This window comes from Trachypithecus francoisi, unplaced genomic scaffold, assembly GCF_009764315.1.
Source record: "Trachypithecus francoisi isolate TF-2019V2 unplaced genomic scaffold, Tfra_2.0 Lachesis_group7, whole genome shotgun sequence".
Classification (NCBI taxonomy): Eukaryota; Metazoa; Chordata; class Mammalia; order Primates; family Cercopithecidae; genus Trachypithecus; species Trachypithecus francoisi.
Window position 1 is genome coordinate 43749886 of NW_022681472.1, and position 25039 is coordinate 43774924.

General features: G+C 33.1%; 1 protein-coding gene across 1 annotated transcript in view; it reads right to left on the reverse strand.

The window, feature by feature from the left end:
* MMP16 (matrix metallopeptidase 16) overlaps positions 1-25039 on the reverse strand; it is a 299850-nt gene that overhangs the window by 117648 nt on the left and 157163 nt on the right. The window contains exon 4 of the mRNA XM_033202547.1: positions 13573-13877. Within this exon, the coding sequence (XP_033058438.1) occupies positions 13573-13877 (305 nt within the window). The remainder of the gene's footprint in view (positions 1-13572; positions 13878-25039) is intronic.

Below are 25039 nucleotides of genomic sequence, written 5' to 3' on the forward strand. Positions count from 1 at the left end.
CACTTTAAACAGGGGTTATTGGCCTCTGGTTTAATGTTTAATCATTAAAAAGTACTTAGTATGCATACAGATGCATATTCTTGTTCGTATTTCCTTGTCACTGTCCCAAATGAGTAAACATACCAGAGCCAAACGATGCTGTTTTCTTGATCTAATATTCTATCCAACAGACATTTAATAACAAAATTAAATTTTTTAGGTGGCTATAAAAAATCAGTCAGTGTTTGCATGCAAAAAGAAAGTTCTAACAAAGTGCCAGTTTTACTCTAAAGAAATAACCTAAATTACAATATTTAAAAATTTTGTTTAATTTATATATGATATGAAGTATCCTGCATAGGCATATATGTACACGTGTGTGTATGTATCTGGAAAACATATATTATGAAGGGAAAAAAATAAAGTCTGTTTTAAAAAGTTAACATGAAAAAATTAGAGACTTTTATCTAATTTTAGCAAATTTAGATTGGATAATTTATACATAGAGAGACTAATATAATATGGGCCAGTAATAGAGAATGAAGTTCCATTTTATATATGTAAAAATGAGGTAAGAGAAATTGGAATTAAGTTATTATTTTGAGATTTCTTCTTCAATACTATACAATATGAAACAACTTCTTCAACTCTGAAATTGAATAACTCAGTGTTAAATAGAAAACAAGTTTTTTCTGTTATGAATGAGCAAATTTAAAATTCGATATATCCAAGACACAATTTAAGACATCACAATTTTTAAAAACCTGTAACTGGTGAGTTTAACAAACATGAAATACAATTGTTACAGAGAAGTCAGGAGGGGTTCTTGCTCTAGAGTCAGGTGGAGTTAGCAGAATTTTCACACTGAATAAGTCAATTCCTGAAGTTAAAAAATTGCGGCTGGGCGCGGTGGCTCACGCCTGTAATCCCAGCACTTTGGGAGGCCGAGGCGGGCGGATCACAAGGTCAGGAGATCGAGACCATGGTGAAACCCCGTCTCTACTAAAAAAAAAAATACGAAAAATTAGCCGGGCGCGGTGGCGGGCGCCTGTAGTCCCAGCTACTCTGGAGGCTGAGGCAGGAGAATGGTGTGAACCCGGGAGGCGGAGCTTGCAGTGAGCCAAGATCGCGCCACTGCACTCCAGCCTGGGCGACAGAGCGAGACTCCGCCTCAAAAAAAAAAAAAAAAATAATAATAATAATAATAAATGAAGTTAAAAAATTGCTTCTTACATATGCCTCTATGTTTTATTTTGTACAATAATCTAATTTAAATAAAACCCGCATTTGCCTGTAGAGTGTCTCAAAACCATTCTATTTTTAATACTCCGTAAGTCTCTAGAACAGTCATGTGTCAGTTAATGATGGGGATAGGCTCCAAGAAATGTATTAGGTGATTTTGTCATTGTGCCAACATTAAAGTGGACTTACCCAAACCTAGATGGTAAAGCTTACTACACACCTAGGCTATATGGTATAGTCTATTGCTCCTAGACTACAAACCTGTACAGCTATGTTCCTGTACATAACACAACTATAAATATTTGTGTATCTATATTAACATATCTAAAGATAGAAAAGGTACAGGAAAAATGGTATTATAATCTTATGGGACCATCATCATATATGAGGTCCATCATTGTCCAGAATACAATTATGTGTCACATGACTATATATATTTTGAAATAAATAATAGTAATAGTATGGGAGATAATATTGATAAAAGGCCATAAAACCATTTCAATAGAGAAATAAGCTCAGAACAGGTCATACTCAACCCTTCATATTTTATGCCTTAATAGATCTCATATCCTGCAACATGGATACAATATTTTAAATTATAGGTATACTCATTTTATTCCCTTGTTGAAAAGCATTCAGTAGATTCCAATGGGCCCTAAGAGAAATCCAACCTCATTAGCACGTCACTAACTAACTTCAACAAATTGGATAAAAGCAATCTTCTTAGTCTTCATATTATTACTACTATTCACTCTTAATTACCTTGTCTTCTAGACCAGTGATTCTCAACTGAGGATGATTTTATCTCCTAGGGGATTGTTAGAAAAGACTGGAGATATTTGGTTATTACAATTCAGAAATGCTACCAGTATCTATGGACAGAGGCCAGGAATACTGCTAAACATCAAGCCTGTAATGTATAGGAAAATCTCTCTTCCTACCCTAACAATGAATTATCTATTCCAAAACACCAATAGTGCTGAGGTTGAGAAGCACGATTCTAGACAAATATTCCTAATCATTTTTAATATGATCTTTCCCATATAGTTCTTTTGCTTCAACATTTCTTTCTTCCCATTTCTCTTTGTCAGAATTACACTTTTCTTTCAATTCTCAATTCAAATGCTCCATTTTGCATGAAAACTTCAATTCAATGTGACTGGTAAAATTCAATTAAGATCAAACAATATTTATTTGGGTTCAATATGCTCAGCAAGACCCTATGATATTATGTAATTATAGTTAGATATATACAGCAAAATACACCTTATTGTAAATTATAAAACATAATAACATGCATCTGAAAATCTGCCATCCCAACTTCAAAACAGAATATTGCCAACTCCTTTACATCTACTCATGTATGTTTGTTGTTTTTCTACTCTTCTACCTCCTTCAAAACTAATCACTATCCTCAAATTTGTGGTATCCTTTGCTGTTTCGAAAAGCACATTTACATGCCTATATCCACATGGAATATGTATTTTGTTTGTTTTGAACCTTAGAAAAAAATGTCATTATATTGTATCTAGTCTTTTGCAATTTTCCCTATTCATTCATTATTGTCTTTAAAATTCATCAAGATTGTTGCTTGTAGCCATTGTACTATATTTCCTTGTCTCTTAATACTCTACATTGTAAATAAATAAGAATTTTATACATTCATTCTACTAACATTTAAATGGTCCTTCTTTTTTGGCTATTAAAAGCAATGATGCCATGAAAACATTCTTGTATATATGTACTAATGCACAAGGGCAAGGCTTTCTTTAGAATGCCAATAAACCAAAAAAAAAAAAAAAAAATTGGTAAATATTTACATAAATGTTCAATTTTGCTAGTTTTTTGCCAGACTTTTCTGCAACTGTTGAACAATTTATACTCCAAACTTTTCCCCAACTGTTTGAACAATTTATATCCCAAACTTTTCTCCAACTGTTTGAACAATTTATACTCCTACATAGCAGGTATAAATGTTCTTGCTGATTCACATCTTCACTGTCACTTACTATAACATTTTGTATATAAATTATTATAAACTATAGATAGAATTTTATTTCTATTTATTCCAACAACTTTACTTTGTAAATGGCAAGTTTAGTTCAATTATATTCATTGTGGTTACTGATATGTTTGAAATTTTAAAATTTTCATATTATCTGATCACTTTATTTGCTTTTTTATGCTATAATTTTTATTTGCTTGTTTTCTAAAAACTATAGTTTTTTCTGTTGCAATTTTAAATTTATTTTGGTTTCCTTCTATTGTTACCTCTTCTACTATTGGTTATCCTTGAAGATTTACTATGCCCACTTAATACAGTAAAAAATTAATTCCTTAATGCTAAAATAATATAAGGATCTGAGAACATCTTAATTCTCATGTCTTATGGTTTACATGCTGTTATTATGCAAACAACTTTTATTTCTTTTTAGTTACATAGTTATACATTTTTATTAACGTATGCATGCAATGTTTATTACTTTCTTTCATCAAAATTATTTCATCTAAGTTTTTTTCTAGGAATATTTTCTTTCTTCCTGTACTTCATGTCTCAGAAAGTTTTGAAGAACTGTTAAGTGAATGGTCAACTGCCTTTATACTTTTTTTTTTTCATCCTAACCTTTGAAAGAGTTTTGCTGGGCAATTCTAGGTCGAGTTATTTCCTTTTGGCATTTGAATGTATTCCACTGTCTTCTTGACTTTCCAGTGACTATGAGAGTTTCCTGTGAAATTGCACATAATCTTTTCTATCTGTTGGTTTGGAAAAAATCCTCTCTTTGGTATACAGCAGTTACTATAAAATAAGTGTCTGTGTGTATGTGTGCGTGTGTGCATGTGCATGCCTTTAGTTTATGCTGCTTTGAATATATTGAGCTTCCTCTATCTGTGGATTCATATTTATACTTCTAGATAGTTATCAACAAGCATACTTTGCACGTTGTATATTGTTCCACCATTTTCTCAGTTTTCTCCTTCTGGGACTCCAATTGTATTATATTGCATCATTTTGTCCTATTTCCCATGTATCTTACCTTTTAATATTTCCTATCTTTTTTACTCTCTGTACTGCAATTTACAGATTTACTATCTGCAAATCTATCTTTTTGTTCACAAAATATTTCTTCAAACAATCCTAGCCTGCTATTCAATCTAAATTTTATGATTACATTTTATTCTTACTATTACATTTCTAAAGTTCTATTCCTCAGCTCTTCTTGGTTCCTTTACATAGTCACTTGATGTCTGCTCAATTCTGTGATTCCATTTTTTCCTTTCTAAATATATCTTGAAGTTTTAAAAGATATCCTATTTTAAGATTATGCAACTTAATTTCATAGTCTCAGTATCTGAAATCCTGGAGATTAATCTATTGTTTAGAGCTGATTCTCATTCATGATAATCTGTTTCCTTCTGTGTTAGTGATCTTTGCTCCTAAACCTTTATTTGCATGATAGTCACCTGTGAAAATAGCTGGGTGCCTAAATCCAGTATGTTTCCTCTAGAGGATATATATTTGCTTATGCAGGGAGCTGTGTATATATGCGTATCATTTTGTCCATATCCAAGTGCAGTATTTTAACGTGGGAGCTTCAGATTCAATTTTCTCACCTTGTCCCTGAACTAAGGTTTGGTCTCTGCTTTTCACACATACTCAACACTCAAAACTCTTAGTCTGAGCTCACTGTTTCACTGATCATTTGGAAATATCCTTCCTGAATGTGCTGTCAAAATATTCAATACAAATTGTACCTTATTGTTTATCTACTTCTTTAGTAGTAAGAAAAATCTCTGGAATATTTTGTCTTCCAGAAGTAACCATTCCAAGAGTTTTCTTTTAAAATATTTACAAGTTACTTGTTAAAATCAGTGTATTATATATCTATTCTAGGTTGTAAAATTCTGCTTCTCTTATGGCAGTATAGATCAATAATATTTTCATTTAAATTTTACATAATGCTAAGTCTTTCCCTAGGTTTCTATCAAATATTTCATAATAGCATGATCAAAAAAGTGTTTGTTGAAGGATGAATATGTGAAAATACATTATCAGACTTCTATGTTAACATTACATTTTATATAAATACTGAATGTTCGGTCCAAATTTTGTTTATATCTTTATATTATGTTACTACTAAATCACAGGAAGTGTAATTCAGGACACACGATTTCTAAAACAAATATTTATAAGGGAATACTTTAAAACTACAAATATAATTTAATAATGAAAATAATATGCATGTAATTAGAATATATACAAAATATTATATCTTCTATTTTGTTCTATTGTCTTTTAGAAATTTGCATACCAGGGGTAAAAACAATGGTTAGTTTTACTTTTTAGTCCTTTGGGAATAATTCTTTTTTCTGCATAGTGACTGAAACAATCTTTTTCTTTACTTACAGGATATATGTATTTATGGATCTGATTTTATCAATTTTGCAGTGAATAAAATGACTTCTGAATTGCACACTACTGTCTCATTTTAGAATTGAACATTTTTGCTATTATCTGTTTGCTTATTTATTTTGCTTTAATTTTCCTACTCTTCCTCCATCCTTTGAGAGAATCTTGCATTCTTAAGCTGAATTTATTTACTAGATCTTCAATATCTATACTTTATCCTTGGCTTTCACATCATTTTATCTATTCATACTTTCCTAGGAATGGCTTACTAAGATTTTCTTCCACATGACAGAGTCAGTTTTTACAGTAATAACAGGTTTTCTTTTCCTGATCCATAGCAAGCTTTTAATGGATGTTCTGAGTTGTTTCTAATATTGTTTTTCTGGTTTTCTTTATAAAATACTTTCAGTGACAGCCTTTTTTTCCTGAGTCTTCAAGTAGATGTTCCTTTTTCCTTGATTCTTCCATATCCTTTTAATGGTATCGTTCTGTTATTACGACTACCTAACCTTAGGCAAGTTAACAAATTTTCTGCCTCAGTTCCCTTGCAAAATGGAAGTAATTACACTATATATTTTACAAATTTGTTTTGAGGAATAAATGAGCTAAATACACAAAACTAATTTAGAATTGTGTTTTGAATGTATTAAATGTGCACTTAAATTAGCGCTTTATTTTTTTAAATTGTTTTCTTCTTTATGCATCTTTGATTAAGGTTGATGATAACCCATAGAGAGGCTTTTTATAATATCTCCTACTTTCACTACTTTTTTTTTACATGCTGGTCAAATAATCTTTTCAATTAAAACCTGGAAAGCAGGCTGATATTCCATGGTCTTAGGTCAATTCCCATTGCTCAGGACATATGCATCTGGTATGTACAGTTTTATTGAACAGAGGTAGAATCTTCCTTATGCCTGCATTCTTCTTTTTCTGATGCATTAAGTCAATGGCAAAGCTACAATCTCCACTGTGGATTATAATAAGGTCTATTTCTGCTGGTTCCATGATATGTAGTCAATAGATTTAGGGAAGAGGGTGGGGGTTCTGGCAACTCTTGATTTCAACTAAAGAAGAGAGTTATAAATTAAATGTTGTTGTTAGTAGCTAGTGTTCCCTTGTTTACATTGTAAGAAATTTACTAAAATTGTAGCATATTAGGTTTTATAGTGGTATGGTTGTAATTCTGCAAAAAAGGTACAAAACTAAAGTAGAAATCTGTTATTAGTCTTAGATAATTTAATCAATAATGCCATTAAATCATTAATTCAGACCAACCGGATTTTTTCCAGAAACTTAAAGATATTGTCTATATTGAAAAAAGGGGATGAAAACTGAAACTTCGATTTCATTTTGTCTTGTTGTCTAGATTAAAGGACAAAAAAAACTTAAAGATGAATTAGAAGGAACATAGACTATGTAAGAGAAGAGAAATAACAATAGCTAAATAATGGATAATAGGGCAAAATATGTATGAATTATGATTAAACAACTTACCAAGAGATTCAAAGTATATATAAAATCCAAGTAGTATTGATTTACTTCTCAACATATTGTTGCGGCAGACACGGACTAGCTATTCATTAAACCTGTCACCTTTCTCCTGCCTTCCTTGTGATTAGGTGTGGCCATAGTATTGCACTTTAGTGCAACCAGGGGAGAAATGAAACAGTTTAGTAGAATAGTTGGCCCTCCATATCCATGGCTTTTGCATCTATGAAGTCAATCAACCATGGATTGAAATATTTGAACAAAAAAAAATACACGATTGCATCTGTACCCAATATGTACAGACTCTTTAACTCTTGTCCTTATTCTCTAAAAATTACAGTATAACCACTATTTACATAGCATTTACCTTGTTCTAGGTAGTATACGTAGGCTAAAGATGACTTAAAATATACAGGAGATTGTGCACAGGTTATATGCAAATACTAAACCATCTTATATAAGGCACTTGAGCATCTGTGCATCTCGGTGCCTGCAGGGCGTCCTCCAATTCCCCACAGATACCAGGGGATGGCATATAAATCCCTCACATGAGCAAATTTATCAACTGCTGCCTGGACGTTGACACCTGAGGCAACTTCCAAAGTCATGTGTTGATGCTAAGCCTTCGTTATTATTGGTGTCTCTGACAGAGTGTTTGGACAGAGCTCCTCTATCGCACCACAAGGGCAAGAAATAAAATCAGTTGTGTTAAGCCATAGGAATTTCTGGTTTAATCCACTTCCCTTTATTAAGAACTCTATATTATATGCATTTTAATGTTCGTGATCCTTTTATACATTTGTGTAATACTAACAAGTGACATATTTCTGTGAATGTGACTATATCAAATTTTCTGCTGTTTTCCAACTGCACACAAGGATCTAAAAATAAATAAACAAGTAGAGACTGCATAGTAATCATGTAAGGTTATGTAATTGAAAGGTTTTTAAAAAGTCAGTACTATGAAACTTTGGGTTACCAGTCTTATAAAATGAAATAGATTCAGTAAAATGAAGCTCATTCCAGTAAAAAAGGAAAGAAGTCATGTTTTTAAAAACAAACATATAAATCCTCTGTAATAGATGTGAAAGCCAAATTATTGAGGGAGTTCATTCTCCAGTTTTAAAACATGATGAGAAAAATGTGGTAGAGTTAATATTTTTAGAATTTAAAATGGTAATAAGTTAAGTTAAGGATGAGTTAAGGTCCTTGACTGTCCATATCAAGTCCTTTCCTTTTCAAAAACTCCAAGACAGATGAATTTAGACAATATTCTCACAGTTGGTTGTACTGACTGATAGGCATCTTCGTAAATATCCAGTTGGTATCTGATCTTCCATACTGGAGAAGGGGCCTGGTGGAAGGTGACTGGATCATGGGGCAGATTTGCACCTTGCTGTTCTTGTGATACTGAGCGAGTTCTAAGGAGATCTGGTTGTTGAAAAGTGTGTAGCACTTTCCCTTCACTCTCTCTCTCTCTTCCCTCCCACCATGTGTAGATATGCTTGCTTTCCCTTAGCACTTCCACCATGATTTTAAGTTCATTTGAGGCCTCCCCAGCCAAGTCTCCCATACAGCATGTAGAACTGTGAGTCAATTAAACCTCTTTTCTTTACACATTCCCCTTTCTCAGGTAGGTCTTCATAGCAGTCTGAGAACGGACTAAAGCAGTATTAACTCTTTCTTTCCTCAAATATCAAAGTTCAAATTTTGTAGGCCTCAGAAAAACATTATATAGCAGTGCAGTTGCAAAATGAGCAGGAAAGGTTGGGAAGGCAAACCTGAGGTAAACCTGTGCAGAGGTAAACCTGCGGAAGGCTTAGGTTTACTTCTACACAGGTGTTTTCTGTAGTATGGCACCAAATGGACATCTCAGTTACAGAAAGCTAACTCTCCAAGGTCAGCCTAAGTCCTGTCCTTTGACTCAAGTATCACACCATGAACATATTTAACTTAAACTAGGTGTATTCAGGAATGAGTGGGTTTGGATGTAGATGTCAATCACTTCACAGTGAATGATGAATTGAATTTAATGGTTTTGATGTCTCAGATGACATTTTTATCATAATTTTTCTCTTTTTGTTTGACAGCCTGCTACAGCAGCGTTGATAACCTTCCTGGTTATCTCCTTATGTTAGGCAGTGAACTTCCTGACAGCAAGCAGAGTCACTGCAATGTATTCTTTTTAACAAAATTGCAACTATGTGTTAAAATAGGATATGCCTCTAGATATTTTTCTGTCATAAGTTTTACATATTATTTTAATAGATAACCTGCTTTGCTTGGAGAGTATCCATTTAAAATTATATTACTGCTGTAGATGCTTGTCTAATTAGGAAGAATCCTTGTGATATGTTTGTTTTACATTGATAGCACCATTTTAACTTTAACCATAGACAAGGAAACAATGTCCTATAGTTGCTCAAAATGAATCTTAACATTTTGCTGGAGTTAAATTTTCCAACTCACATTCAGGCAATGTTTATTTTTTAAAACTACTATCATGATAAATATTTTCTATTTTGAATTAATTTGCATGTTTTAAAATAGTTAACGATGTTAACTGTGTTGCTGATTCATTCCATGAAAATAAAAAATCTTAAAAAAGGCATTATTTGTATTAGGGTTGTGTATATAAGTGTGTGTGAATGTGTTCATTTTAATAAAACTATTTTGTAATTCGCTTAATGGTCTTTAGCTTCAATTTTCAAAAGGTATGACTATTAGCAAATTGATAGGAAAGTAGATAACAATGAATTAAGGGTTACTGGCAGCCTAAGACACTGTTTATCTCTTTTAAGGTAGACAGAATTCAAATTGCCTTCATTAGCTGAGCAATATGCTCTGGAAAATGTGCTGGGTACTTATCAAGAGGCTCTTTCATTTGCATTTTTGCTAAATAAACAAGCTGCTTTGTTTCCTAGCTGCTCAAGAGCTGTGAATAGAAGAGAAAGAAAATAATCCAGGTAAGTAAGCCAGGGGGCATTCCAGGACTAGAATAAAGAAAAGAAAAAGTTTATCAATGAAGATGTCAGAATTGTGCCTTGCATATTTGTGATATAAAAAGATAGTCTCACACATAGTTAGAATCACAAATGTAAAAATGAATTAATTCTCCCCACAGCCACCAGTACCACAAGCAAAGACAGAGGCTGTTCTTTTGATAAACGATCAATACTTCAGCCGGACACTACTCTAGCTGCCCTGCTGTTGCTGGTTAAAAGTCTGAATTTCAATTAAGCAGTAAATCTTTATGGCATCACATCTCCAACAGTCAATTAATGTCTCCCTAATCTCTTGAAATTCTGAAACACTATTATTTTGCAGAATCCTTTCCTTCAGGCTCATTCACCAGCACAGTGTTCTTGTTAGACAGGTAAAGACAAAGCTTTCTCCAAATAAAAACTCAAATATTAAACAATTGTTTTGTTTACATTTTTTGGTCATTTGTCTATGTGTAAAGAATGCTATACTTCCAGAGTTGTTAAGACACGTATTTAACATACTACGGAAGTTGACTGATGAATACTCTTAGCCAAAAGTGCATTGACTTGACTGTCCCCCTTAGGCCACGTTATATTTCAGAATTTTTTCCCACATATACATTCCTTGGAAAAATTCTTAAATCATACAAAACTATTAAGCATTCTAAGCACTGACCACACTGAAATCCGTGAAAACATTATTATTTCTTCTCATAAAATCTCCCTGTAGATTTTTTTCCCAAAACATTTTCTTTATTTTCAGAGTGTTGGTTGATGCCTAAAAACCAGGTAATACTGTAATTCCAGCTACTCAGGAAGCTAAGGCAGGAGGATTGCTTCAGCCCAAGAGTTCAAGTCCAGCCTGGGCAAAATAGCGAGAACCTGTCTCTGAAAAAAAAAAAAAAGAAAGAAAAGAAAAAAAAAAAACCCAGCTAATAAAGCATATAGCTAAAGAATTCATGCAACCTTCCTCATGGAGGACTTCAATATTTTAAGACAAAATATAGGGAACTTGATAGACATTTCTTTCATATAGGATTTTAATAATTTTAAATTTAAGAGGTCACAAAGACAAACTGACACATCTTCAAAACTATAGATTTACAATTGTTTTAATGATTAGATCCATTATTGCAATAAAATACAATTTTATCTTTTCAGAATATTAAAAGAAAATCTTTCCCCTGGAAGTAAATGCAGCCTGTGTCAGTAAAATTCTACCATTATAAGTGCTATTCTTGTCAATAATTTAGAATGCAAGCATTTCTTATATTATTAAAATTTTTTGAAAATTGACTTGAAGAAGTCCGAATTATTTCACTAGAATCCCTGTGTGATTTTGAAAAAAAAAAAACAAAAACAAAAAACAAACAAACAAACAAAAAAAACCAAACATGTTTTATTTTAAATGATTTATGTGTCAAACTGGTATGCCCCAACTACCATGTTCCAGATATTTTATTATTAGATGCTCAGGTACAGAGTAGGTTAAACATGCCTGCATAAAAAGCACTTCTACTTATAATGCTTACAGACCTGCAACATAAACTGCATGGTAAAAACAAGTCTACACATTTTTGAATAATTAGCCAGTATGTAAACATAAGTCTGTTTGACTCTAAAGTTTTTGGCTTTTCATTCTATTATAGTAAAATCTCCACTAGTCTTCAAACCTGTTCTTAAAAATGTAATAATAATTTAATATTACAGCACATACAACTATGAATAACCATTTGAAAAAAATCATCTTACTACTATATACTTTATTTTGGAAAACATCAACAGTTATTTATTATATTTTTTCTTTGAAATTGATGTTATTTGAAATTTAACTCAACCTAATTTTTCCTATCCAAAACATGACAGAACCCTGGGTATCCTAAAACTGCAAGGCTATTAATTACACTAAATCCAGGTAACTGAACCCTCTTATGAACAAACAAAGCTTAATGTCATGACTAGGGTTAACTCATCAAGGTGAAATTAAGAGTTTTATTACGTGATTCGTTGTCACTAAATAAATGTACACTTATAGTTGAATAACATTCTACAATCAGAAGAAAAATAAGTCTTCACAATAAAAACTGGCGATATGGCTATATAGAAATCTTATTATTCTATGATCCTATAACTGTAAATTTTTTAAAATACAGAATTGAAATATGCATTGTTGACTAGGAAGAAACACATGCCTTTTATGTTAAGTAACTACTCTCATATTAAGTAGCTAAAAGTTATTGAGGTTTTTGAGTTTTACATTATTTTTGCATATCAGAATAATTGTAAGGCTTAGAAAACTGATAGATATGTTGGCATATAGTTGCAAAAAATGATCTTTGGTAAAAATTAAGATGTAATAAAATATAATAAATTACATAGTCCCATCAGATTGGGAGACCAATGAAATGGATGAGAGACAAAAGAGAAGGAGCAAAAAATTACATGTGTACATATATATATTTTTATATTTTAAAATATAAAATTTTACATTTTAAAATATAAAAATATATATATTCATAAAAAATACATTTTTTAATGTTAATTTTTTTTTAAAACATAGGGAGTTTGTTTAAAAAACAGACCCAGGCTGGTATCGAACTCCTGGGCTCAAGGGATCCTCTCATCTTGGCCTTTCAAAGTGTTGGGATTACAGGTGTGAGCCACTGCACCTGGCCTGCAAAAATTATAGACTAGAAAGGTAATAATAGAATAGAAACTAGGCTGGGTATGGTGGCTCATGACTGTAATCCCAGCACCTTGGGAGGCTGAGGTGGGTGGATCACCTGAGGTCAGGAGTTAGAGACCAGCCTGACCAACATGGTGAAGCCCCACCTCTACTAAAAATACAAAAATTAGCTGAGTGTGGTGCCAGGCAACTGTAATCCTAGCTACTCAGGAGGCTGAGGCAGGAGAATCACTTGAACCCAGGAGGTGTAGGTTGCAGTGAGCTGAGATTGCACCACTGCACTTCAGCATGGGCGACAACAGCAAAATTTCACCTCAAAAAGGAAAAAAAAAAAAAAAAAAGAATAGAAAATAATGTAGAAAAGATACTGTAGAAGCCAGACTACAGATGCTAATCAGGATTAAATTACAAGTAGAGACACTGGGATAAGGTGTAAAAAACAGCGGAATTTTCTTAATATGTATTCCATGTTAATGACTTAATACTGACTATAAAATCTTTTAAGGAATCACATTGTGAAGAAGATAAAACTTACTTTAGAGTATTTATAGATACAGTGTAAGGTTCTAATCTTTAATCAAAAGAACACATATATAAGTATATTATCTAATGACCCACACAAATTCTTATCCTAATATGCTATAAAAATATGCTTACATATTGATTTGTAATTTTAAAAGTAAATTTAGGATCTATACCTTAAGTTTGTAAATTGTTAAATCTCTTGGGTATTCTGAAATAATAATAGAAGTATTTACACTGCAAAACAAACATGTACTCACCATCATGATTAGGATTTCCTAGTGTCCATGGCTCATCTGAGTCAAAATGAGTATCTCCTCCAATTCCTGGTCCAGGGAAGTAGGCATGTGCTAAAAATCCTCCCTCTCCATCAAAGGGAGAACTGTCCCCATGGAAACCAGATGCAAAAATAATGGTTATATCCACATCACGTTTGCCATTTTCTAATTCACTGTAGGGAACTTCTTCAAATGTCAGAGGAGTTACATTCTGCCACACATCAAAGGCACGGCGAATAGCTTTACGAGTCTCAGGGTCTCCTACTTTTGGAGTTACGTTCTTTATACTGGAAGTTAGAAAATATAATAATCAGTATTGTTATGTGTAAATTAACTTATTACAGCTTTTGATCTATTCAGTTAAGTAAAATATTAGAGAAAATAGTCATATTAAATAGAAATAACACATACTCATTCCTCTTGTCTCTATTGTTAGATTTCACTACTTTGCAATCATTTAATTTTCTTCAGGACAGTATTCATGTATCAAAGTTTTAAATGAGAAGATCTCTGTAGAATGGTTAACAGTAGGGTAACTGGATCAATCAGTTACTTTACCTTCTGGACAAGAAAGAGAAAGGCAGATTTGCCAAATGATCAAAGACGCACAACAGTTTTGAGATGAAATAAAAATTTCAATTTTTTCTAATTTTTAGAGGCACACCATTGTATTTACACACATCAATTTCAAACAATGTCTTTATGCTCTTCTTGATCTGTAAATACTAATTCAGCAGATACATGATTATTTCTTAATTTTTAAAGAAATGATCAAATAACTACAATTTCTGATGTTCTATTGTTTCTCACTAATCCGTTCTAGTTAAAAATGTATTGTGAGTAAACAGCTACTTAATACAAAGATTTAACAATTATATTAATTTAAAGAAGTAACTTGGACATCATGTACTTTAGTTTGTCCTAAAGCTGATAACAAATGGATTAAATCACTATAAATATTGTCTTTGATTCATTTAGCACTAAATCAGATGTTTTTTTTTTTTCTGTTTTTTTTCTAAATAACAAAAATGGAACTAGTGTGTGTATTTTTTATATTTTAGCACTATAAATTCAAACCATGCATGTGAAAAAAATGAGTAAATTTCAGAGGAGTCATAAATAAGTTTCAGATCCTTTCAACCAATAATGTTACATCTATGAACTTACACTAATGAAATATTTTTGATTCTTTTTTCTTTTTTAGAGATGGGTCTGATTGTGTTGCCCTGGCTGGCCTTGAACTCTTGCACTCAAGCAATCCTCCCACCTTAGCCTTTCAAGCAGCTGGGATATAGGAAGTAATCACCATGCTCAGCTGATAATTAAACTATTTAATTACAAAAAAGGGGATACCATATTCAGGTGAATATATATTGAAATGCAATCATAAAAGAGAACCGAAAGTGAAACAATTTAAAATGATGAAGTATGGCTAAATCATAGCATCTGTAATGCATGCCATTATATAAATAGGATTCAAAATTATTTTCCCCTTTTAAGACTTTTTAATCAGCATGGAAAAACTTGTAGGATTAAGTTTCCAGTGGAAAAAATAATATGCACATTATATTTTTAACCTGATTCTATGTCAATACAATTATAAATATTGAGCAGGAATTATGTAAACTAAAAATAGTATTAATCAAGCATTTACTATGAGCTAGACAAGCACTTCACATTATCTAATTCAACCTCCTGAGTAACTAAATGAGATGGGTATTTATACCTATTTTACCAAAAGCACAGTGGGGTTTTATAAGAATTTAGAGAAAAACCTCTAAGTGGCAGAGCTGGGTTTCAATCCAAACATTTGGGTAAAAATCTAGTGCCTTAAATTCTATGTTGGACCACACATCTAAGACACATTTATCACTATTTTCTAACAAATATCCAGATTATATTTACATTGATTATTTGGTGGTAAATATTATTCATTTCATAAAAGAAATAAGATAGAAAACCAAGTGGAAACAGAGTGCAGGCAAGGAAGAAGAAATGGTAAGTGAAAGGTGTTGAAGTGAAGATATTCTTGGCAGGTTCAAAGAACAGCAAGGCAGCTGGTATAGTCTGGTCACAGAGAGAGAGCAAGTGTCAGGATATGAGGTCAGTAAGTTAGAAGGAGACCAAATAAGGTAGGTCCCCACAGGCCACTCTAAAGAGTTTGGCTTTTCCTCTGAGAAGGGAAAAACTGAAGCATCATGAACAGATATGACATTTGACTTATGATTTAATAAATGACTTGAGCTATTATGTTGAAAATATAGTGATATGGTGCAAGAGTTGAGGCAGGGAGACACATCAGGAACTATTGCAAAAATCCAGGTGAGAGATGATGGTGCTTTGGACTAGGTTGGTACCAGCAGAGATTTTGAGAAGTGGTTGTATTTTGGATATATTTTGAGAATATGTCTCCCAAGATATACTGATGGATTAGACATAGGCTATGAGGAATAAAAGAAGAGCTGAGGAAGACAGCATTTCTTTTTTTGACCTGAGCCAAAGGATGGACAGAGCAAAAGAATTCATGCCTACTCAGGGAGAAGGCTGTGCAATATTTTGTTGCTATTGTTTTGTTAGTTTGTTTTAACTTTACGGTATATTCAGCATGGTGCTATACACTATATTTTGAGGAAGAATAAACATCTGCACTGAGATAGCACAGACATTTGTCTACCTTGCTAGTCTCTAAATTTCCTGTCTAATGGCTAAAGAAACATGCAAGGTAATGTAACACTGAATTTTGTCTAAATTAATTTTCCTAGTAGTCTTTTATTTTCTATGCACCCTATGGGATTTCAGAAGTCCCTAATTAGCAGGCTGATATTCCTATGACACATTATTGAAAGAAGTTACTACATAATTGGCACTGTTCCAGGTGCCAGAGATACAGCTGTGGGCAAGACTCTGCTCCCACAGTGCTTATATATTCTAGTTATGAGAGATAAATAATAAACAGAACAAAAATATAATTTCATATGGTGACGGGGTGAGGAAATGACAAACAGGATTTCAATAGCAGAAGGAGCTAAAGATGCCTAGCACTGAGTTTCCAGCTGGGGGAATGGTGAGAAGGCCAACAAAGATGGCCAGTTCAAAGAACTGGACTGCTCAAGAAGTTGGAGCAATGACGATCACTGTGTCTGATGGAAAAATGGATGAGGGGACAAAAATGGGAGTAATAAAACATTTTAGAAGTTCACATAAGAGAGAAACCAGGACTTGTGTGATAGCCATGGAGATATGAAGAATTAGTTTCAGTATGTGTTCTGAGAGAATTGTTCATGGGGATTGGTGATGGATTGATATGTAATGGAGAAATTGATTTTGATTTCAAATAAAAAATAATCTTATAATAGAGAAATAAATAATGTTAGTATGATTTGTTTGTTAAGTACATAATAGTTTTGAGAAAAATGAAGCAAAATATATAATAAAAATAATAAATGTGGAGTACTATTTGGATTTGAGAACACATCACTGTGTTTTTCAAAGCTATGTACTGATTAGCTTCCAGATATGCTTAACTACATTATATATGATTGTCATTAATAAATACAAGATATCTATACACCAAATCCTCATGACATGAGTTTACCTCCATAACAAACCTGCACATGTACCCCTGAACATAAATTAAAAGATTACAAAAAAGAGATAAAAAGGTTATGGATGCTGATGACACTGAGCCCAGGTTGAATCCAGGAAGTCAGTGCCCAGTTTCACACATGAAGGGTGGAGATAAAAAGGATCATTAAGGTTGAAAAACGTGAGTTGAAAGGAAGGTGTATTTTCAATAATAAATCAGAATAAATAGTTAGAAACCGACACTGCTTTATTTATCTTCTGGAGGCCCACTTAATTGTGGATTTTGGATATTATGGAAGAAAAAAGATAGCTAGTTAAAATAAATTTAAAATTCTAAATTAAAAAATAGGAAAAAACATAATTATAGATATTATTTCATTTTAATAGGCTTTGATATTTAAAGTTAAAATGACTGTTCAAAATGGAAATGAGTACTCAGTGGTCTTACTTGAATTAAACAAAGATGGAAAATTCAACATTACTTTAGGAAGAAAAATACTTATTGCTCTTATTTAAATATGTATGATGAATTTCAATGATATGATGCATTTTTTTTTTTTTTTTTGAGATGGAGTCTCATTCTGTCACCCAGGCTGGAGTACAGTGGCACCATCTCGTCTCACTGCAACTTCCACCTCCTGGGTTCCAACAATTCTCCTGCCTCAGCCTCCCGAGTAGCTGAGATTACAGGTGCCCACCATTACAGCCAGTGAATTTTTGTATTTTTTTGTAGAGATGAGGTTTCACCACTTTGGCCAGGCTGGTCTCGAACTCCTGACCTCAGGTCGCCTTGGCCTCCAAAGTGCTGGGATTACAGGTGTGTGCCACCGTGTCTGGCCATATGATGCATTTTTAATTGTGTTCTGAATGAGTTTGTTATGTTGAATTAGCAGTATAAATAATGTAAAAATAGTAACACCTCATTGTTTTTTATAAAAGTTCAGAAAAAATTATAGTTAAAATTTCCAATTTAGATGATTAAAATAACTTTTTATAACACATACAATGTAGTGGTAATTTAATGACCTCTGACAACACATTTTATGCAGTAAAAAAATAAATAAATACAATATATACAAGTATGCTTCAAAGTTAGAGCGAGAGCTCTGAACTAGGTGCAAACAAAAACAAGAGTTTAGAAACTTTTATGCCATTGAGAGATGTATTTTGTATTCATTCATAAATGAACTCACAAAGGTCACAGAGTGATCATGAGGTAACAAGATTGCTACTAACAATTCTAATAAAAATGCAGAAATGATTAAATATATTTGCAGAATAAAAGACATTGACTTAAAATGAGTAAAAGTCTGAAAAACTTAAGAAAGCTAATTTAATTTTAAAATATTTTAACTGGCCCTTTCTTCTTGTGAAAACAGTAAAGTGAGTATACTTCTCATTTTAACAGATGATAGACTTCATTTTTTGAAGTATATGTGGCATTTTATTATACTATTTCACTGATTCTTTCAAACTGCCAATTTGGTAAATTTTGGAATTGTAATCTAAAAATTGTTAAATTTTATTTTTAATGCCCATGTCTTGCACAGTCTTACATAACAAAACAATTGTCTTTATTTATAAGTACAAAAGAGTTGAGAAAAATGAAGCAAAATAATATAATAAAAATAATAAATGTGAAACAGTATTTATATTTGGAAATAAAATTGATGTCTTATCATTAGATCAAAACAATTTCATTTCATAACAATTCTACATATTAAGAATGGTTACAACTCTTTAAAGGTTTTTTTTGTTGTTGTTGTGGTTAAGACAGGGTCTCACTCTATCACCCAGGCTAGAGTGCAGTGGCACGATCACAGCTCACTACATCCCCTATCTCCCTGGGCTTAGATAATCTTCCTGCCTCAGCCTCCCGAGTAGCTGGGACTACAGTTGTGCACCACCACGCCTGGCCAATTTTTATACTTTTTGTAGAGACAGGGTTTTGCCATGTTGCCCAGGATGGTCTTGAATTCCTAGGCTCAAGTGATTCACTCCCTTCAGCCTCCCAAAGTGCTGAGATTACAGTTGTGAGCACCAGTGCCAGCCCTCTTTAAAGTTTTTGATACAGTAATAAATCTTTTTAAAGTATTGTTTGATCCCTAATATTAGAAAAAAAATCCTAAACACTGTGGCATCTAGTTGGGTTACAAATATCCCATAATATTATGTCAAAATATTTTCATATAAACAAGGCTAAAACCCCTTTACTCAATTAAATAGACAAAAATGAGTTATTTGGAAAGGCATACTCATATTTTATATAAATGATTATCAGTTAAATAGAATTTACTATAACAGGGAATGCAGACAATTGCTAAGAATAAAAGAGAATAAACACAATAGAGTATAGTTAAATTATTAACATATCCTGAATGTGTTGTAATATTCTATCCAGAGAAAATAAAATAGACCAATTTACTTTTATTCATATTGTGTTTGTATAATTAATGGAGTTTCACAACTTTTTTCGTAAGTATGAGAAATGGTCACAAAATAGAAAGTGAATATGGAGTCCCTCCAGGAAACCTTGCCTTACATTAAATATTTGGCTATTTCCCAAGATGCTGGCTTTCTATGCAGGGGAGAGTTAATTAAGTACACATTACATTGGGTGTTGTTTAAGTGGGTTTTGCTTTTTCAGTCTGTTATGTATTCTCTGGATACACAAGTTGAGTTCTCTTTGAACTCAACAGGATCATCAAGTTCAGGGAACTCTTTGGGTTTAGAGAGAATAATGAAAAATGTTTCTGGGAAGACATTTTTAAAAAAATTCCTTAGCAACCTCTTTGCTCTGTATATTAAAGTAAAATAACTTCCAGTGTGCGTCCTCAGTTGTAACAGAGTCATTCATTAAAAAACAAGGGGAGCTAAAGGATTAATACACTGGAAAAATAAAAACTAATCAATATAGCACTATTATATTAACTAATATATTATAAATACTCATATTCATCTTGCAATTTAGGTACCTGTCCCACTGGCCATTAGTCACACAAAATAACATTTTGGAATTTAGGTTTCTAAGACAAAAAGAACTTATTCTAAGTCCATTTTATTAATATTTAACAATTGGGTAATACAGATCTACTTGATAAAAGTTATGTTACTCAGAAGCTTCTATCACTTTCATGAAAAAAAGTTTAACCAAAGCCTGTTTGGAATTAACCAATTTATTCAACAACCAACTTTCCAACCATTACATAAATGCATACGTAGTCTCTAATTTAACCTAAGTGAATAAATTTTTGGTTAAAATACTTCCAAAAATGAAGATAACTCATACGATATATGATTTAATTTTCCAATCATTTAAAATACTAGGTTTTTCTGAAAGTCTTTAACAATTTGAGAATAACTGGAAATTTCCCCCTTAAATACACTTGCCATGATGCTGAGAATGCTTAGGTTTAATCCTGAGTTGTTCCACGTGCAGACTGATTTACAGTTCCCTTAAATTTTGATCATTTTGTTTTTTTGTTTTTTGAGATGGAGTCTCGCTCTGTTGCCCAGGCTGGAGTGCAGTGGCACGACCTCCGCTCACTGCAACGTCTGCCTTCCAGGTTCAAGCAATTCTCCTGCCTCAGCCTCCTGAGTAGCAGGGATTACACACATGTGCCACCACGCCCAGCTAATTTTTTTATTTTTAGTAGAGATGGGGTTTCACCATGTTGGTCAGGCTGGTGTCGAACTCCTGACGTCAGGTGATATGCCCACCTCGGCCTCTCAAAGTGCTGGGATGACAGGCATGAGCCACCACGCCCGGCTTTGACTGCTTTCTGAGAGGAGTACATTAATTTTCCAGGAAGCAGCCAAACGTGGTGGCCAGAAGAGAAAACTATATTGGGTAAAGCTTGGCCAAAAAAACCAAAGAGAAAAATTAGTATCACCACTGCTTTGTATATCAAAGTAATCTGGTCATTTTAACTTTTTCTGGGTCACATTATACTGTTGGTTTATAATGAGTCTGCTATCAAATAAAACTTTGATTCCACCACTCTCACCCCAACTCCTGTCTGCATATTGTCAGGGTACAGTTCAGCTATCCTTTCCATGAACAATTATTTTTTGAGTTTAAATGTCAGATTTTACTTATAAATTTATTTTCTCTAAATACTGCTAGAAAAATAAGAATAGCGAATGATTGCATAATGCTTTCTATACAGTAGGCCATTTCTTAACACCTTATATACATTAAAGTGCAATATACTTAGCTCTCATTTCTAACTCTCCATAGTCTTGTCAGAGCACTCTCAACCAATTTCTGCAATTTGGTAAATTAAAAGAAGTAAAGATAATAATTGGCATATATTAAACACTAACCATACTTCAAGCATTATGCTACTTTTATTATTTTTCCCATTATCTTACTTAAATTTCCCTAAACTTTGTGAGGTAGTGATATTGTTTGGCTGTGTCCCTACCCAAATCTCATCTTGAATTCAGTTCCCAGAATCCCCATGTGTCCTGGAAGGGACTCGGTGGGAGGTAATTCAATCATGGGGGCAGGTTTTCCTGTGATGTTCTTGTGATAGTGAATATGTCTCATGAGATCAGATGGCTTTATAAAGGATCATTATTTTATAAAGAGGACAAGCTCTCTTGTCTGCTGCCATGTAAGTTGTACCTTTGTTCCTCCTTGGCCTTCTGCCATGATTGTGAGGCCTCCCCAGCCATGTGGAACTGAGTCCATTAAACTGTTTTTTCTTTATAAATTACTCATCTTGGGTATTTCTTCATAGCAGTATGAAGATGGACGAATAGAGGTAGTGTTGTTACAATATTCACTTTGTACGCTGGGACACTAAGATTTAGTGGATCTAAGTAACTTGCGGGTTTTACAGGTTATAAGTGACACACAGAGCATTCAAACCCAGGTTTTTCCTGCTATAAAACAGACTCTTAACCGATGCTGTGTTTATCAATGACCTGAAAGTTTATACACACAAACACCTAATTACTTGTATGCTTAAAACCGGCTGAGGCCATTGTCAGGACAGGAACATAGCATGAGTGAAATTATAACCAGTTCTGAACATAATAGTTCTTAATCCTCCCTCTCTTCCTTCCTTCCTTCCTTCCTTTCTTTCATTTAAAGAAAAAGTGTAGTGAGTATAAGGATTCAGAGATACTAAACAGGGTGCACTGCCAACAGTTTGGAAATCAGGTCAAAAAAGGACACTATCTGAAATGAAGACAGTGTATCAATATATGGAGCTGTCTAAGGTGTACAGTTCTATAGTTGATTATACATTTTAGTTCCATTACTACTTACTGATTGTTTTTGTATGGTATGGGGTAGGTATGAACTCACTTTCATTGTTTCTCATATACATGATCAATTATCACAGAAAAATCTTATAGATGAAATAGTGAATCCTTTTCCAATTGATCTATAAAGTCTACTTTGGCATAAATCAATTTTTTTTTACATATACAAGGACATGTTTCCTTGATCTATTATCTGTACTACTGGCCTATTAATCTATATTTGTGCTAATACCCAAAACTGCCTTAATTAGTATTGTTTTAAAGTAAGTCTTCATATCTAGGAGGTGGGAACATTTTGATGTTCTCCTTGGCCTTCACTGTTCCTCAGAGATGTTTGATTCAGTGTGTTAAATTATACAAAAAATATCTTACTGGGATTTTGTTGGAATTCCATTGAATTTGTGGAAAAGTCAAACTTTCATTATATTAAGTCTTTCTACTGAGAGCAAAATATATCTCTTCATTTATTGTTCGTCTTCTGTTATGTCCTTCAATAAAAATTCATAATTTTCTCCATAAAAGGTTTATACATCTTTTTGTAGATTTATTCTTTGCTCTTATATTTTTGTGTCTATTTTAAATGGTGCCTTTGTAAAGGTTATACACTTGAACTGCTTTTTATGTGGGCACATGTGTGTATATATTTCGTATGTTGGTTTTTTATTAAAAAGATCGTTACAGTCTTGCAGTCTCTGCTTTGATATATAAAATGTTTGGAAATTATCACTTCAAACCACACAAGAAATAAAACTGAATAAATTGAAATAACTCTTCTTCATTCCATCAAAAAAATAAAGTCAAAGGGCAAAATTCTGCCCCAAAAGTGTAGAGAGGGGCAAATATAGAGATTCACAGTTTATCAAGAGGAAAAGCTCTGAAGCCAAGAGAAGGAAAAACCCTCAAAGTCTCAGCCTTAGGGGTGGAGGGCAGGGAGAGAGCTCTACACTTTTACGTGTTTTACCCCCAGGACCCTCATCAAGTTCTTACAGTGAAGATCTCAGAAAGATCCTCTCCTTCTTCCAGCATGGGGATGAAAAAAGCAACAATTTTGAAATATGCCAAGAGTATTCTATTCTCCATAATAAAGGCCAGTTTTTTGTTTGTTTGTTTGTTTGTTTGTTTTGTGACATATCATTTTAAGATAACTAGAATTATGACTTATACAAGGACATATCAAATTTCCAGGAATTTTATGCATTTCTGGAAGACATATTAATAATATGTACCTATATAATTATAGCATAAAGGAGGTTAAGCATCACTTCTTATTTGACAATGCTTCCCATTTGCTTAAATTTGTAAACTAGTTCAACCATTATGGAAAACAGTATGGCGATTCCTCAAGGATCTAGAACTAGATGTACCATATGACCCAGCCATCTCATTACTGGGTATATACCCAAAGGATTATAAATCATGCTGCTATAAAGACACATGCACACATATGTTTATTGCGGCACTATTCACAATAGCAAAGACTTGGAATCAACCCAAATGTCCATCTGTGACAGACTGGATTAAGAAAATGTGGCACATATACACCATGGAATACTATGTAGCCATAAAAAAGGATGAGTTTGCATCCTTTGTAGGGACGTGGATGCAGCTGGAAACCATCATTCTTAGCAAACTATCACAAGAAGAGAAAACCAAACACCGCATGTTCTCACTCATAGGCGGGAACTGAACAATGAGATCACTTGGACTCGGGAAGGGGAACATCACACACCGGGGCCTATCATGGGGAGGGGGGAGGAGGGATTGCATTGGGAGTTATACTTGCTATAAATGATGAATTGATGGGTGCTGACGAGTTGATGGGTGCAGCACACCAACATGGCACAAGTATACATATGTAAGAAACCTGCACGTTATGCACATGTACCCTAGAACTTAAAGTATAATAATAAAAAAAAAAAAAGAAAGATCTTAAGGCCAGTGTTAAAAGAAAACTATTTTATCAAAGCATTATCTGATCCAGGTTAAAGATAATTAGACAGCTCAATCTCCTTTTGCCTTCATATATTACATAAATGAAGAAAAACAAAAAGCCTAATAGACTTGTCAGAAGGTCACAGCTCAGATGCTCAGACTCACTAAAAAGGACTTAATCACAGGATTACAGATGCTTCCTCTGTACAATATCTTACACCAAACCAACAGGGCTCCACTATATTAACAGTGGATTAAAAATGAGGTAGTTTAAAGACATGGTTATCTATTTAAGGAGGAATTTCTAGAGATATTTAAAGACAGGAGGAGATAAAGAAAAAAGAATGCTAGAAGAAATTCAGCTACAGCCAACATTAAATACAACCTAACCCCTAACTAGATAAACATAAAAGCTCACATCAAAGGATTATTACCTCATTTCCTATTACCCAATACCTTCCCACTTGCAACAGAAAATTACAAGCAATTCTGTTGCTTGCTTTGCAAAAGGGAAGAGAAAACAAGCTGAAGAAATAAAGCAAGCAACAGAACCAGACTCAGATATGGCCAACAGTTTGGAAGTTTCAGAATGAGAACTCATAATAACTAATCAATAGGCTAAGGGTTCTAACGAAAAAAGTAGACAACATAAAGAAAA